The 15,624-nt window shown below is 34.5% G+C and overlaps 1 protein-coding gene across 2 annotated transcripts; it reads right to left on the minus strand.

Moving 5' to 3' along the window:
- Window positions 1-347: 347 nt before the first annotated feature.
- LOC115952729 (TBC1 domain family member 8B-like) lies at window positions 348-13,121 on the minus strand. Of its 2 annotated transcripts, XM_031069950.1 has the most exons (18): window positions 12,897-13,119; window positions 12,304-12,373; window positions 10,908-11,492; window positions 10,675-10,821; window positions 10,447-10,560; window positions 8,476-8,534; window positions 7,912-7,978; window positions 7,717-7,768; window positions 7,516-7,608; window positions 7,336-7,419; window positions 6,806-7,224; window positions 4,964-5,025; window positions 4,396-4,465; window positions 3,293-3,373; window positions 3,100-3,201; window positions 1,930-2,054; window positions 1,144-1,222; window positions 348-768 (listed from the first exon to the last, which is right to left on the minus strand). In XM_031069950.1, exons 1-18 carry the CDS (start codon window positions 12,941-12,943, stop codon window positions 661-663), a joined length of 2,364 nt encoding a protein of 787 aa, XP_030925810.1. In that variant the 5' UTR covers window positions 12,944-13,119; the 3' UTR covers window positions 348-660. The 2 variants fall into 2 exon arrangements, with proteins under 2 accessions (XP_030925810.1, XP_030925811.1); XM_031069951.1 differs by lacking the exon at window positions 7,336-7,419 and having other exon boundaries at window positions 12,897-13,121.
- Between the last annotated feature and the right edge of the window lie 2,503 nt (window positions 13,122-15,624).

The following is a 15,624-nucleotide window of genomic DNA, read 5'->3' on the forward strand; positions in this document are numbered from 1 at the left end:
ACAACCATCTCTTACCAGCGGAGGCTTGGCACTTTGGTGGCGGCAGTGAGCCAGTGACAGTAGTTATTAATGTAAAAGTGATATTACTCCAATTATAACTTACACGCCTAGGTTCTTGAAAAGGATTTCCCAAATGCGTGCTAGAAGTAGATTAGTAGATGACCAGATGGGTTACCCCCTACGCAGCAACTTGCAAATAATCTTTTTAAACAATTTCTAGTTCATCAAACTAATTGAAGGATCCTTTCTGTAGACGTGAAAAATAATACTTTGCTTGAGGTTCGTGCATTTATTTCTATTTTTCAGGTAAAGAAATAGCAAGCAAAAGGAAGCCATCGATGCAAATATTTGACTTAAACAAAGTCTCTTTCTAGGACGGTGATGATGTTTTATTAAAAATAAATGTTCTAATAAAAATGAATCTAATTATTTTCTGTACACTTAAAGAGTGACTAGGTGAGGGAGAAAAAAAAAAAAAAGGAATTGATGTATCAATTCAAATTGACAATGGTACAGATAGATAGCCCTTCACACTCCAATTCCCATTGGATGATTACAATAGGAACGATAGTGACTAAACAGGACAAAAATTAAGAACATGGGCATTAGGAGCTCATTATAAGAAAGTCTTTGCATTGAGTCTACCACTTCAATTCCCCACTAAGTTTCCTTCTGCTCGTTTTTTGTTTCTTTCTCTGACGAGCTTGGGTCCATTCCCTCATTGGGGGAATGACTTAAATTGGACTCCTTAACATCAGTTGGTTTGCCCTGTTAAAGGAATGCATATAAGTTGACAAGATTTATAAACAATACCAAGCGCATATAGGTGTATCAGAATAGCTTAAAGCGAACTTAAGAAGAGAGCAATGCCAACTTGGAAGTCTCAAAACAATTAAGGACCATAAAACTTCACTTTTCGTAATCTACTTAACGCATAGATGGTCAGAAATAGAAAACTGAAAACTGACTCTTGAAACTGAATGACAGAAAAAGAAATGCTTTTCAAACTGTCTTATGATCCATTGATGACTGTTTTGGAGTATATCTAGCAACAATATTTCAGTCACCATTGTTCCATTGGAGACTGAATGACAGAAAAATGATATACCAACTCTTTAAACAGGCAAAGTGCAAATGTTTTACCTTGTTTCTATCACGCCAACCAAGTCCAAATGACAATAGACCTGTCTTTCTTGTGGGAGTGTCTTGATTACGAGTGGACCTACAAAAGCAGCTACCTTTATAATCATCTAGAAGTATTTGCCTCAACAGAAACAATGGATTGATAAACACTTATAACTGCATTTGATACTTGCTGACTATTGATCATATATTTTGAAAATTTTCTTAAGGCACATAAAGCACATTTATCACAGAGCAGATATGAAAGGATATATCAAGTTAACAATCTTGTGACCAGATAATTCCCATGCTTCAAAAATCAGATTTGAAAGAAGAACTCCCACCTCGCATTTATCTCTCTGTTGCTTATACTATCTCTTTTTCCCCCCTTCTTTACTTACAACAAGTGGGGGAGGGGCATTTGAACCCCAATTCTCCCTGTAATGCCATTGAGCCACAAAACTCTTGGCAAAGGTGCTATCTGTGTCAGTTAATCTAAGACAATGGCATTTAACTTTGTCCATCCACTAAAAGTTAGAAGATTGAAGGCCATAATAGGAAAGGATCATTATGTTAATGGAACAAAGAGCTGAACACCTGCTGATTCACTTTGTCAGATTAAAGAATTGTTATTTACATCCAGGAGGACTGCATACCCAAAATTTTCAAAGGACCAACCAAGGATTTTCAGGATGTTAGTTGAGGAGTTTTGTTAATCATCAACATCAACAATCAAAAGATCTTGACTACACATGGATTAAACTGAATATGAAACAGAAATTTGATGTCAAGAGAATTCTCATGTACCGTGGAGAAGCATGTGCTTTCGATTGGCCAGATTCATATTGCAGGGTAGCCTCCAACATTGATTCTGCAACAACCACCCTCTTTTCCATCTCAGCGATTGAAGCCAAAGCCTTCTCATATCTTTCCTGCAAATATATCATCGTGTTGAGATTTAAGTGTAATCATCACTCATGTAATACAAAACTAGAAAGTTAAATATAGTTGTTTTGTGAGATCTTTAATTTGATGTTGGTTAAGGATAAGAAGATGAATAACCAGAATGGTTAAAACTACTTTTTTCTAGAACCATTCATTTGCCATAAGTTTATTATATTTAGAACAGACTACATGACAGAAGTAGAAGTGCTAAAATTCATAAAACAACAAACTTCATTCTAGTTGTGAGTAAAAAGTAGAGACACAAAGTGACAAATATAGTATGCCTCAAGATTATTATACCCACAAATAAAAGGTAACAATAAGAGGTAACAAAGCCCCTCAAATGATAAGAGTTAATACCTGAGTTGTATTTTTATCACTTTATTTGATGGCAGAGGGGCTATTTATAAGATGAAGGTAAGATAACACAATCATTTGGAGCAAAATATTAAGAGCCAAAGAAACAACCATGTGAAATGAGCCCGATCAAGATAAAGCATCATCATTGAACAAGTTGATTAAAATTTATAGTACTCAAAAGGATTATAGGAGAAGCTCCATCAATTGGCTGAATTGAGGAAAGCATTGAGAAGGATTTTGTATCTAGCAACAATCACCATCATGTTAAGTCAGACAAAGACCAAATCTCATTAGAGTTCATATATTGATATGGGTTTCCATGAGAGATTGAAAAAGAACAATATGGGTTTATATTACTATGAGAGAGATTGAAAAAAAAAACCATTATTGAGATCATAACCTTAGTGACCAGAATGCCTCCCAATGTAATTGAGAAAAGAAGTTAGAAGAATGCTTCAAAGGAATGATGGATAGGTTGTTTACATGGTTTTTCAAATGTAAAAATTAAAACTGGCATGTTAATCTGCCACCTAAGCTCATTTGATTCATAGAGCAGATGAGCCTACCTCAGACATGTGAATTAAAACTTTTAGACTACTTTTGTCTTTCCACAACTCCATAGACTCTACTATGATCTGTAATAACCAGGACACATCAAAGATCAGAAAGAACCTGAAGCACATGAACCGCATATCTCTGGGCAGCTGCATCTTGCTCCGCACTTATTCGAGCATCTTCAGTAACCCTTTGCTCTTGCTCTACCCGCATGAGGACCTATAGCATCTAAAAGTAATTAAAAATTTCTATGGGACTCACACAAAGTATACATCATTCTTTGGAGAATAAACATCTGGAATAACTAGACCTGCAGCATTGCAGATTCTTGTTCTCTCTTGTCAGCAAGGGCTTGCTTTAGCTCTGCTAACTCTTGCTCCAATAGCTCAACCTGCAGGATAATATAAAAATATTTAAACCTTGTAAGCAAGATGGTTGACAACCAGCACAAAATTTAGTCACTCTATTACAAGCAAAATGGCTGACAAAGAGTTTATGGAAAGAGGGAACTTATTGTACTTGGGAGACTGATCCGGTTCCCATGTAATGATCTTATACTAATATAAAGCCACTAGAATACATGTGGCCAACACAAACTAATTTGTCCAGGATGTGTAGCCAACCACAAAAAATTGGGACTAAGGCTTTGTTGTTGTTGTTTTACTTATATAAAGCCACTGTTCTTTCATCTCCATCAGAACAGTAGTACACATTAAGCATTTTCTGCTTCATGGATCTAAAACACTAATTTGCCCCGACCACCAGGTGTGGTGGGGATGCATTTTTGACTTTGGTGTGAATGAGTGGTTGCTTTGTATTATTGAGTATTATTGCTTGGAAAAGATTTGGTTTTAGTTATTCAATATCAATCTTCATATTATTGTATGTTTTAAATTATGTGTGGGACGAGGCGCCAAGGGGCAGGCAAACTCCCTTGCAGGCAACCATGATCCAGCCTTGCCCTGCACCATTGCATCACTAAATTTCTCAAAAAGAAAATAATGAGTAGATCTTAAACTCATAAACCTACCCTCAACACTCCATATTTATGAGAGGAAGTGTCATTCGAGCTAAAGATCACATATAATACTTGCAGGATTTTAGAGAAACAGAAAGTATTCACTCTCTTGGAAAGTATTGACAATAAATAAATAAAGCATTGACACATAAAATGCTTTAGAGAGGCTATTTATCTCATTAACTGCAGCAAATTTATAAAATTTATATAAAGTATCCAACAGAGCTTAAGGGAAAAAATCCAAATCTCTGTGTGTGTGTGAGAGAGAGAGAGAGAGAGAGAGAGGAAACCCCAATTCATGTCCATTTTAAAGCTATAACAGCACATATATTTTTCAATGTGGTATAATAAGCAGACAAAACTACTTATAATCTTCTAAATAAACTTTAATATACCCTTGCGCTCAATTCCCTTCGATTATCTTGTTTGACCATCTCCATAAGTGCTGTTTCCAGCTCTTCAGCCCTGGAAAAGAATAGGAGCCACAAAAGTATATTACATGATTGTTTTTGTAAGTCATATTCAACATATTTATATATCATTATAAGAATCATCAATGTTTTGAAACTGATTGCCATCTATAGAGTTTTATAGATACCGATTAATCTTAGTATCAGAAGTTGTCACTGAGCAACTCTTTAGATAAAAATAGTTAGAGAATTGGGCATAGAGTTGACTTTGAGAAGTTTCACAATTATAAGGGCAGAAAAAGGAAAAATAATATGCAAAGAAAGCAAAAGCATTAAGAAGGTTAAATACACAAAGTTCTCCAAGTAAGGAAATTTCAATCAATCCATTCCGGGTACATGGATGCAGAGTGGATAAGATAAGTAGACCAAATAAGGGCAGAACTAACACTGGGCTTGGCTGGCCTCCTACCCCATGTACTAAATTAGTCATTTATTTATCTTTAACACATCTTTCATTTTTACTAGAAAGATGCAGAAACTACATAGTTCTAACCTGAGGACAGCTGCTCTTTTCTCCTCCAGCAACCTGCACAATTCCACCTTCAACCAAACCACCTGCACATAAGCTGTTAATGATTGAACTTTAAAAGGAGTTGCGCAGGGATTGGTTGTATTTGTGAAATAGTAACAAGTGAAATACATTTGCAATAAAATCAGATAGTATGACTGGAAATTGCAAAGCTTGCAAGAAAACATGCACAGAAATGTCCTGGCTAAAAAGTGCAGAGTAATCATAAGAATAAAAATTCATTTAAGTCTATTAAGTTGTGGAATTAAGCCACAAAAAGATTGGGGACTGATATCAAAGATATCAAAGCAGACCAAGGAGTCATATATTAAATGCTTGAATTGACAATGGATAATCTACAAATCTTCAATAATTTGGTACAATTTTCTAGGAAGATAAACTTCATAACTAAAATTACAAATCCTTCAATAAACAATAACATAAAATATACCACATTTATTAAATATCTAAAAAATGTATTATGCCAACTGTTTTGGTCCACAAAGGAAGCACATTTGTAAATACTGTAACTGGGGAGTAAAGTTTTAATCCAATGAAATTTATGAATGAAACAAGGATGTAATAAAGTTAAAAATGCACTTCTGCTCTAATACTGTTGTAGTTTATTAGTTATTTTGACTAAAGCCTTGTAGCTCAACTGGCATATCCTGGTATTTCTAACATAGGCATCTGCGGTTCAAATTCCCCATTGTTGTAACTATTGAATTATTAAAATAAAATAAAAAACTACTTATCCAAAAGAATTTATAGAATGAGAAAAGGATGTAATAAAGTTAAATGATTAGAAGATGACTGATTATAATAAAATTATGTAAAATACTTTTCCCATTGGTAAGTTACTCATGTAGTTAGCATTCTCGAACACACAATCTCAAACTTCACCCCATAATTGTGGGAGGAGGAAGTGCCCATTTGAGCTAGAGCTCATTGGAAATTATGTAAAAGAACTTTGAAAGTCAAAGAATTACATTTAAATTTTTATGAGTGTTGCAAGTGTAGTTTTGCATCGTTGAGATGACTTGACTCACGTATATCCACAAAGATTCTAAAGATTATATATAATTACTAAAGACGAGCATAAAACGTACAAGCATCATCAAAATTTGGAGGTGAAAGATGGGGAATAATAATTATAACAAGGATGGTGGCACAATGAATTATCATTTAAAAAAAAAAATTCACATCAAGAGTCAATTTTGAGTTCTTTTTCCCCTTTTCTCTTCATTCTGGGGTTTAACGATGATATTTCCCCCCGGCAGATAAACAATGAACTTACTCAAGGCAAGGCCAAAGCAAACCTAGTTAATTTAGGTTTGCACTTGAAAAATCTTCAGCAGTGGTCTTAAACACTCTAATAAGAAATATTTTAAACGAGGAAAATTTAGGACCAAATAGAATTGGATTGCCTCAAGTGAATTATTTTGCTAAGTGCCTAACCCAAAAAACTAAAAAAAAAAAGCTTCTACCAACAACTTAAATGATCTTCCGTATAATTTGATTGAGAGAGAGAGAAAAGGCTAAACATAATTCCTTTTGCTATGTTAGGAAAGACTATAGCTGAAGCCATTGTGACTCTTTGGAATCTCACACTCCAGAAGTCTAACTTCATGTAATCGATCCAACAAGGCCAGTCACCAATATCCAGAATGATGTCAAAATGGACAAGGTGGAAGAAGACTAAAATAACATCTGTTTTCTGATGGACCTCACAAGATTAATAAATCAACAACACAGTGTCTAGTACATGCATGGTATTCAAAAATCAAACAAGCACTATTTATAGAAGAGAAAATGAGAGAAAGCTACCTGTTCTTGAAGATCTGGTAGAGAATCTAATTCTGAATCAACACTTAGGCTATTAAGCAATCCATCCAAATTAGTGGTCCCGTTTAAAGGAGATTTATCTTCATCTGCAAGATTATCACCTCCTTCAGTGGATTTCTTTTCTTCTATTAGTGATACAGGATCATGCTTAAAACTATACAGTTTAGATGCAAGCCCTTTAGAATCCTTCCAAACTCGACCCCTTTTTGATCTTTCTTCCACTACTACTAGTACAGCTGGCCGATGTTTTGTTCTCAGTTCTTGCAATCTAGCCTCAGTTACAGCCAAAAAACCCATACAGGCAGTCAAAACAAGCTGACTACTATCAAATGTAGAGCCAGCAAGGGATTGCAACAAAGTAATTGCATCCCCAGCATCTTTAGTTGTAACTAAAGCAGGACCTACAGGAAATTACATACAAAAAAATTACATTACTTTAAACACCAAAAAACAGTGATAATGTTGAAATCCTCACGTGCAACTTTACACAAATCACACACACATCCTAGTACCATATAACTCCATTAAAGCAAGTGCTGTTCGAAACAGCATAACCCGATTTCCTTCGAATAGAAGAACATCCCAAACTCGAAAAACTGTAGGGAAAGTAGTAACCCATAAAAAGATAAGCATGTATGATCACCAAAAAGTTGATAAATCAATATTGTTTACACACACCACATAAACCTCACCACTTTCCCAAGGAAGCATATTCACAAAAATGGATAAGAACCAGGGTCCAGATATCCATGCTACCTGCACTCCCAAGTAATCCAGATGATTAACTGCACCAGAAGCATAAGTGGAATAAAAAACTACCCACACTGCTTCATTTAATGAAAAGAATCACAAAAGAGAATGACAAAAATAGCACATGTTTAAAATTGACAAACCCAATTTAGGAAATCTTTCACGCATCAGTTCCTCAAACACAAGTTGGTCCACCTGATAAAGCAGAAGAGATCATTTAAACATAATTGAAAACTACTTTTTGAATACTAAATCTATCATTGTCCAAATGAACATAGAAAATTATAAATCAGGATGCAATTAAAAAAAAATGCAAAAAACTATGGTGAAATTTTCACCTGAGATTCAATCATTTCCTCCGTATAGTAGCCACCAAAATAATCATCAATAATGCCTACCAAAGTCCTGAAAGGTTCCATGAAAACTAATAAAGATTTTGGGTTTATGTTAACATAATGGCCCAAGAGGCCCAATATATTGTAAGCCCATGTAGGCCTAACCCTAGCTCTTATATATACCCTGCTAGGGTTCATTGTAATCAACAATTGAGAATACATTAAATATGTAGCCCCTAGGGATTTATCCCGTGGACATAGGCCGTTAGGCTGAATCACTTAACCCTTGTGTTTTCTCTTTCCTACTTCCACTTCTCTAAATTATTTCATTCTCGTCTTTCAACAAAAACAAAATCAGTTCTATAGTTAACCCAAGTATTCTCATGTCTGCCTGTTTGTGAAAAGAATGATTTTACAGTGCAGTCATGTTTAATGAGGATGCAACTTTTTTAAGTCAATTACAAAAACAAAAAATTATATGAGCCCAATAACAGAAAGGTTGTGCCTCAATCACAAATAATGCCCCATTCAGAAATCCTATTACAGCATAATCTCAATCAAACTTACCAAAAGGCATTCTCCTCAGGCATCAAAAGAAGCAGTAAACCAGCAAAGAAATTCATTGCCTGCATGTAATTTGATACTAATGTGAAAGAACAACAATAACAATAACCAAGATTAACCACAAGGAAAAGATCATTAACACTTATCAACAGACAAAAGAGCATTATAGTAAAATTTATTTAAATGAACTTAAAACAAGAGTTCTTACAAGAATGTCTCAAGGGAATTTCAAAATGTCATGTCAGGAAATGAACGCCTCAGCAGTTTTTCCTTTACTATTTTTTTTTTGGGATGTTTGAGGGAAGGGGCAGGGAACCTTTCGAAAATACACTAATTTTTTTTGAAAATTCTTAACATACAAATGTGTGGCGTGTGTGAGTGAATAGATATAGGTACACACACACACACAAGAATATATGTTTAGGTTAGGTTAGATTTATAGCTGGTGTAACTCTTTGTTAATACTTAATATTACACCACTTAATAACTTTTATTAATTTAATATTTTAAAATCCTATTGTTGAATTACATGTTTTATTTGTTTTTAATTCACATACCAAATTTCATATCAATCAGATGTTCTTTACTATTTGACCCATAAGCTCATGTTCTAAGTATAAATAAAATACAAAAAATTTAAATTTAAACATTTTAGAGATGAGATCATTTTAGATCTTATAGAGGATATAAGGTGACAAGGTAAACCAAGATTAGAATTGTTAAAATACACATCCAATGCAAAATTGTTAAGTGACGTAACATTAACATTAGTTACACCGGTATAACTTTAACCTCACCCCTATATTTGTGTGCGTGCGCGCACATGATACACGTGTGCATATTGACACACAAAACTATAGTAAGGGCTAACAATATAAGAATAGGAGATGAACTCCAGAAGCAATCAATGATCCACAGCCTACAAAGTTAAGTTTGGATTAAAGGAACACTTAAGATGTCCAAAAAACTACAAATTTGTCTGTCTTCAACCAAACTATAATTTTCCACCACATGGTATTGAAGATTCTTAGTTTGGATGCCTCACATGAGTAAGATATCATTGCAAGAAAACTCTACCATGTCCTGGAGTTTTTTCCTTTTTTATTTTTTAATAAAGGATAAAAAAACCTACCAGTTAAAAGCTAATAAAAAAATCTTTCATCAAGATGGCTTCACTAATCTTTATATCAATTCAAGATATTAAGGGTCAGCCTAAATCAAGTAATTACCAGTCTTATAACCTTTTGTTATTTATTTTTATATATAGGTAATTACTAGTTTTATAGCCATTATGTAACTTGTGGAACCCATGGTTCTAAGTTTGGTTTCAAAAGCAAATTTGAAACATATCTAGTAGAGCAACCCAGAAAAATAAAAGGTATGGAAAATATATTTATTTAAAGAATACATAGAACGAGAGGAGACTTTACAAAGATGATGCAGAGTTAACAAAACACATTAAATTAACAAGATCAGAGTATTCCATATCCTTAAGGCTTAAATGTCATTACCAGATACCAAATTGTTTCCAAAACGACCAATTCTTATACATTTTTTTTTTAGCGATCAATAACTTATACAGTCATGTGTTGTAGGTCAGTGCATTTTAAGAATTACTTTCAGGAGTTTGGTTATGATAAGCTTAGAACAGAAACTTCATTCATTCAGGCCCTCTCAGTTTGTTGTATTTCAGCAAAATCATGATGACTTTGTACAATATATAAAGTAGATGAAACCAAGCAAATGAGAGATTTGAGAGAAAGAGAGTCAAGAAGAATGTTTCTAAAAGAAAACTATGAACCAAGAAGGGGCTTTTGCAACATTATCTAAAAATCTTACCCATGACAGAGCATGGGATTTGGGCTTCATTCTGCCTCATGAAAAAGACGTTTATGTAAACTGGTGCATGTTTGATAGCAAGAATTTTCATAGAAGCAAAACTCACAAAGTAGGAACTATTTATGATTCTTTTACCTGACAGTACCCAACAGAGGGATTATGTCGAGCATATGCAAAAAGCAGACGCCTCAAGGAATTCCTACCATTGTCATCCAAAGCAGGATGACCTGGGAACGTTCGTGGTATGTCCTGCAAAGAGAAAATAAAAAAGTTAGTCTAGGGAGAAACCCAAAGTGCAACACAAAGCAAAAGAAGTAGCACCTACAAATTGAAATAAAGTCCAAGGCGCATGCATCTAATGACCTTCTCAATCTGCCTTTTCCATTTCTTGGGTACACCAGATGAGTCCTCATGCTCCCTGCGTTCCCCATCATTAGCTTCTTGCGCCAGCAAATTCTGGTAATATCTCTCCACCCTCCGTGTCTTTACACCTACAAAGGCTTGCCAAACCTGTAATGGCAATAGTGTAGGAAACACTGCACTTCTTCATGAACATTATTATGGAGAATGAATGAACTCATCAATGTTAACTATACCTCTCCCCTGAGATCTTTGGGAACTCCCCCACGGACTAGGAACTCCACTTCTTCTTTCAAAGGAAATAAATTTTTGGGAGAGACCTCATCAACTTCTGCAGTTACTGTCCCGGCAGCATTCGCATTGTCATCCGATGTGGCATTAACATAAACGTCTTCGTCAAATTCTTCTTCAGAAGCCCCTTCTAGGGATTTTGCCTCTTCTATAGATGGAAGATGATCCCTGCTTATAGTTTTCTGCTCATCTATCATATCCTTTCTCGTCAGAATTCGAGAACTCATCATAATCTCAATGGCACCAAGGGATGGTCTTATTTGAGCCCACGTTTGGACCTCATGCGTCTTTGTTTCTTTGGAATGATGCACCTCCTTTTCAAGATCTCTTTCCTTCGAACCATCAGAGATTGACTTCCTACCACTTGAATCATCACTTTCCTCACTCTCTAAAACAGTCTCTACTTTGCACTCAGTAGCTTCAACCTGTAATGTCTCTTTATATTCCTCATCAGACGAGAACGGTTGATCAGATATTGCAAGTCGTTCAAGGAATTCCTTCCACTTATCTGATCTTTCCCCTTCCTCCTCCTGATACCATAAATATATCTCTAAGCTGGACTTAATAACCTGTTACTGCCACTTTCTTTCTATTTTTTGACGAGAAATTTTTAACTATCAAAATAAAAACTTTAAAAAAAATATCTGCTTCAATGCAGCATATATGGTAAAGGATAAATTTCACATTGAAAATGGAAATGATTTATATATGTGTGTGTGGTTAAAACACCCCGTGTGCTTTATTTATTTCAAAAATCTTAGAAAATAGATTGTAAGTTCATAACCCTAATAGGCTAGTATGCGAGTTGCTCAAACAATCACAAACAGCTCCTCTCAGTGGAAGAACAGATAATGTCTATTTATTACTAGAACAAAAGTCATCATATTTGTAGATGCTCCTACGAAGAAAAATGAATCCTCTATGGGTCAGCATCAAGTTACACTCAGTGTTAATGTTACACCACTTAAAAACTTTTTATTTGATTAATATTTTGAAACTCCCTCTGTCAGATTACGCGTTCTCTCTTCTCTTAAGTCTTAACACACAGACCAAATGTTGTTTTAATTAGATATCTTTTACTATCCTATCCATAAACGCATGTTTCGTGTAGAATTATCTAGTACAAAAAAACATGAAATTTAAATATTATGGAATTGCAATCTCTACTGTCAAAACCTTCAATGTCAAAACATGTAATATTGTTTCAGATAGTTACAATGAATTACTTCTTCACAAATTGCACTTTGCACGTGCATCTACAAGTAACAGTTTCATAGAAGTGTGAAGCTTAGCCTCAGCTAGTTAGTATTAACAAAAAAAAAAAACCTCGATAGCAGATACCTTGTAGATCTTAGCATACTCTTTATATCTTTGTGTGTGTTGCGGTCTCAAAGCAAATCCATAAGCATCCCTGTTGACAACAAATTTCATAATTTAATATACCCAAATGCCGAAAATCTACAATCCCAAGCTCCCAACCTTAAGCTATAAACATTAAACAAATTAACAAAAACCAAGAAATCAACACAACAAAAAAAAAAATCATGAAAATCATAAGGTCTACCAATTTGTGTTTTGCTTTTTCCAAACTTACCTAGAACCAACCTCCAAATTACGCTTACTCACCAAGGACAACAACATAATTCAAAAAGAACTGCAATTCTACAGCCCATAGCTCTGATTTGATTTTACACCAAACTCAGAAAACTCCAAACCTCATCTCACTCAAATTTCACACACTTCATTCATTCATTCATCAAAAAAAAATCCTTCCTAATTTTCTCTAAAATTTCCAAGAATTCGTCAAATTTAGTTTTCAAATAATGGGAGGAAATTTAGGGTTTGAGGACACGTTAGAGAAAAAAGAAAAAAAAAATGAGAACTATGCGCACATATTATTATTATTGTGTAGATAAGAGTGAGAAAATTTGTACCTCCTGGGATCGAGATTGTGGAGGAGATTGAAGCTCAGCTCCGCCATTTTTGGGAGAGAGAGAGAGAGATTAGGGTTTTGGAATGATCTAATGGCGAGTCCTTGAATTCCTGCACATTTGAACGTTTCTTCGTTTTTTTTTTTTTTTTTTTTTTTTTTTTTTTTTCCTCTGTTTCGTTTTCGTGTCAAACTGACTAAAAAGCTTTGCGTGAGCCGTTTCGGTTTTATTTTTACAGTTGTGGATTTTTCAAACGTTTGTGTTTGTTTGTTTTTTTAGTCGTTACAGGTGGATGTTGATGGTCACGTGCTTGTTTAGCGGGCTGGGCTTTGTTAGAGAGACAGCGCTTGAGTGTGTTCGGAATTTTGAGGACGAGTGGTGGAAATTTGGAGAGTTTTGGGTAGGGATGGCAATGGGGCGGGGCGGGGCCGAAGGATGGGGTCTTCGTCCCCGCCCCGCATGGTTTTATCTTGCCCCATCCCCGCCCCGCCCCGCATAACGGGAAATACTTTCTCACCCCATCCCCGTCCCTTGGGGCCCCACGAAGCCCCGCCCCACCCCGTAACACTCTACTTTTTGTTAATTTACCCTACAACTAGTACAATTTTTTTAATGAAACCTATTTCATTAATAAAAATATATTTGAAATTACAACTAAATTTATCTCATCAAATCAAATCAATTTTTAGAAAAAATTGAATAATATATCCAAGTGTTTATCAAGACAATCATTAAAAGAAATAAATAAATAAAAATCTCATAGTATAACACAACAAAATAAAGGTAGAGAATCACATTGGGTAGAATAAAATATGCTAATATTAATATGTTTGTTTAAATAGTAGGGTTTTAGAGTATGACAATTTTACAATTATAACTTTTAGTAACGCGGGACGGGGCGGGGATGGGGAGGGGCGGGGCGGGGTGGGTCTAAAAAGCCTAAACCCATCCCCGCCCCGCCCCGTGGTGCGGGGCTAAAATCGTGCCCCATCCCCGCCCCACCGCCTTTGCGGGGCGGGGAAAACCCGCGCGGGACGAAGCGGGGAGGGGCGGGTTAAGCGGGGCGGGGAAAAATTGCCATCCCTAGTTTTGGGTGACTTTTACAAAGGGATTGAGACAACCGATTTTTTTGTAGCGATGTTGGAAATGGCAATAAGTTTTTGGTCGCAAAAAGTGGTCACAAGTATTGTCTTTTAATAAATGTTCATGGGGTACGTTTATAATGAATGCACAAGAAAAATTGTGTAAATGATTAGTTCATGAAAAATTGTATAAATGATTAGTTCATGAAAAATTTCCACCGCATCTCCCACCACCACAATTCACAACCTATACTTTAATTGCAATTTTAAAAAAAAAATGATACTTTTAAGGGTGCAATCTTTTTCACAAAATTTTTTTTCCGAAACTACTAACATTATTTATTGTAATTGTGACATTAGTTTTATCATAGTATTAGTTATAACATGATCGATCGATGGTCAACATGGATTAGATGACTTGGCTGACATAGATTTGATATTGTCCTAAGCCTCTCTGACACTTAATAATCTCTTATCGTTGGGTGTAATGGATTCTACTTGATGTTTTCTATACTTGTAACTAGGGAAATAATGCAGTTTATATGGCTTTTAGTATGGTTCTTTATTTCTCCATAATTCTTGTCATTATAGGCATCATGGGTGTTATAGCCATGATAGAGGTTATTGGCGCCATTTAGGAAGTTCACTTCTCTTATGGGAGTGAATCCAAACAATTATTATGTGATCCAAGCATCATGATTGGCAGTGCTTGTTAATTATGTGATTATTATATTAATGTTGTGATAGTTCATGACTTGAGGAATTTTAGACAATTATTATCCATATTTATGCGGTATTAAAGATTGTTGATTTATACTAAAATTCTCGTCACTCAATTGACACATCTGATATTTCTATTGAAAAGATTCAAAGTCAAATCTCTCATCTTCAATCTTCAATCCCTATTGAAATATGAATAATTTTATAATTTTTTTGATAAGCTGAGCCGACTTTTATCTCAAAAAAGAACTGACTTTATTGATTTTATGATCTTTAAAAAAAGTTTAAACGGACGCTATATTATTTTTATACTATTTGTCCTTAAGTAGTTGCAGTGCATACATGTCACGAAAATGAAACTTCTATTTACTTACGTTTTTTAAATAATCTAGGACGGTGGGTTTGTTAGAAAGTTTGTTTTCGTAATATGTTGTTTGAAAGGATTATATGAGAAGGTGATAAAGGTAGAGTGACGGAACTATTCATAGACGAGGGGCAATGTTCTCCTAATATTTATTTTTATTTTTATTTTTAAATAGTATTATTTAGATATATAAAAATAAAATGATTACCCAATCGTTCCATTTGTTGTTCATGGTCGCTTCCAAACACCCCAAAAAAAAAAAACATGTATAATTAATTTGTTTGTTTGTTTTTATTTTTTTTATATATAGGCTCATAGTTTATATGGAATAAGATTTTTTTTTTTTTTTTTTAGAGTTTTAATATATGTCGTCCGTTTTTTATGATAGTTCTTTATCATCAAATTAAAACACCAATTAGTTTTTGATATAGGCAGAAATTGAATCCCATATCTCTTATTCAATTATTAAAAATTTTACCAATTGAACTAACTGAAACCCATACATACTCACTTTTTAAAATACTACACTCTAAATTATCTATTTTACATTCAATTTTATTAAAAT

This window comes from Quercus lobata, chromosome 7, assembly GCF_001633185.2.
Source record: "Quercus lobata isolate SW786 chromosome 7, ValleyOak3.0 Primary Assembly, whole genome shotgun sequence".
In the NCBI taxonomy this organism is placed as follows: Eukaryota; Viridiplantae; Streptophyta; class Magnoliopsida; order Fagales; family Fagaceae; genus Quercus; species Quercus lobata.

Coding starts and splice junctions, on each gene's coding strand:
- LOC115952729 (XM_031069950.1), bottom strand. CDS start 12,943: ATGGCGGAGCTGAGCTTCAATCTCCTCCACAATCTCGATCCCAGGAG. Junction 7,979..8,475: donor CCTGAGGAGAATGCCTTTTG/GTAAGTTTGATT, acceptor GGAACCTTTCAG/GACTTTGGTAGGCATTATTG. Junction 7,225..7,335: donor TGCTTTAATGGAGTTATATG/GTACTAGGATGT, acceptor AATTTCCTGTAG/GTCCTGCTTTAGTTACAACT.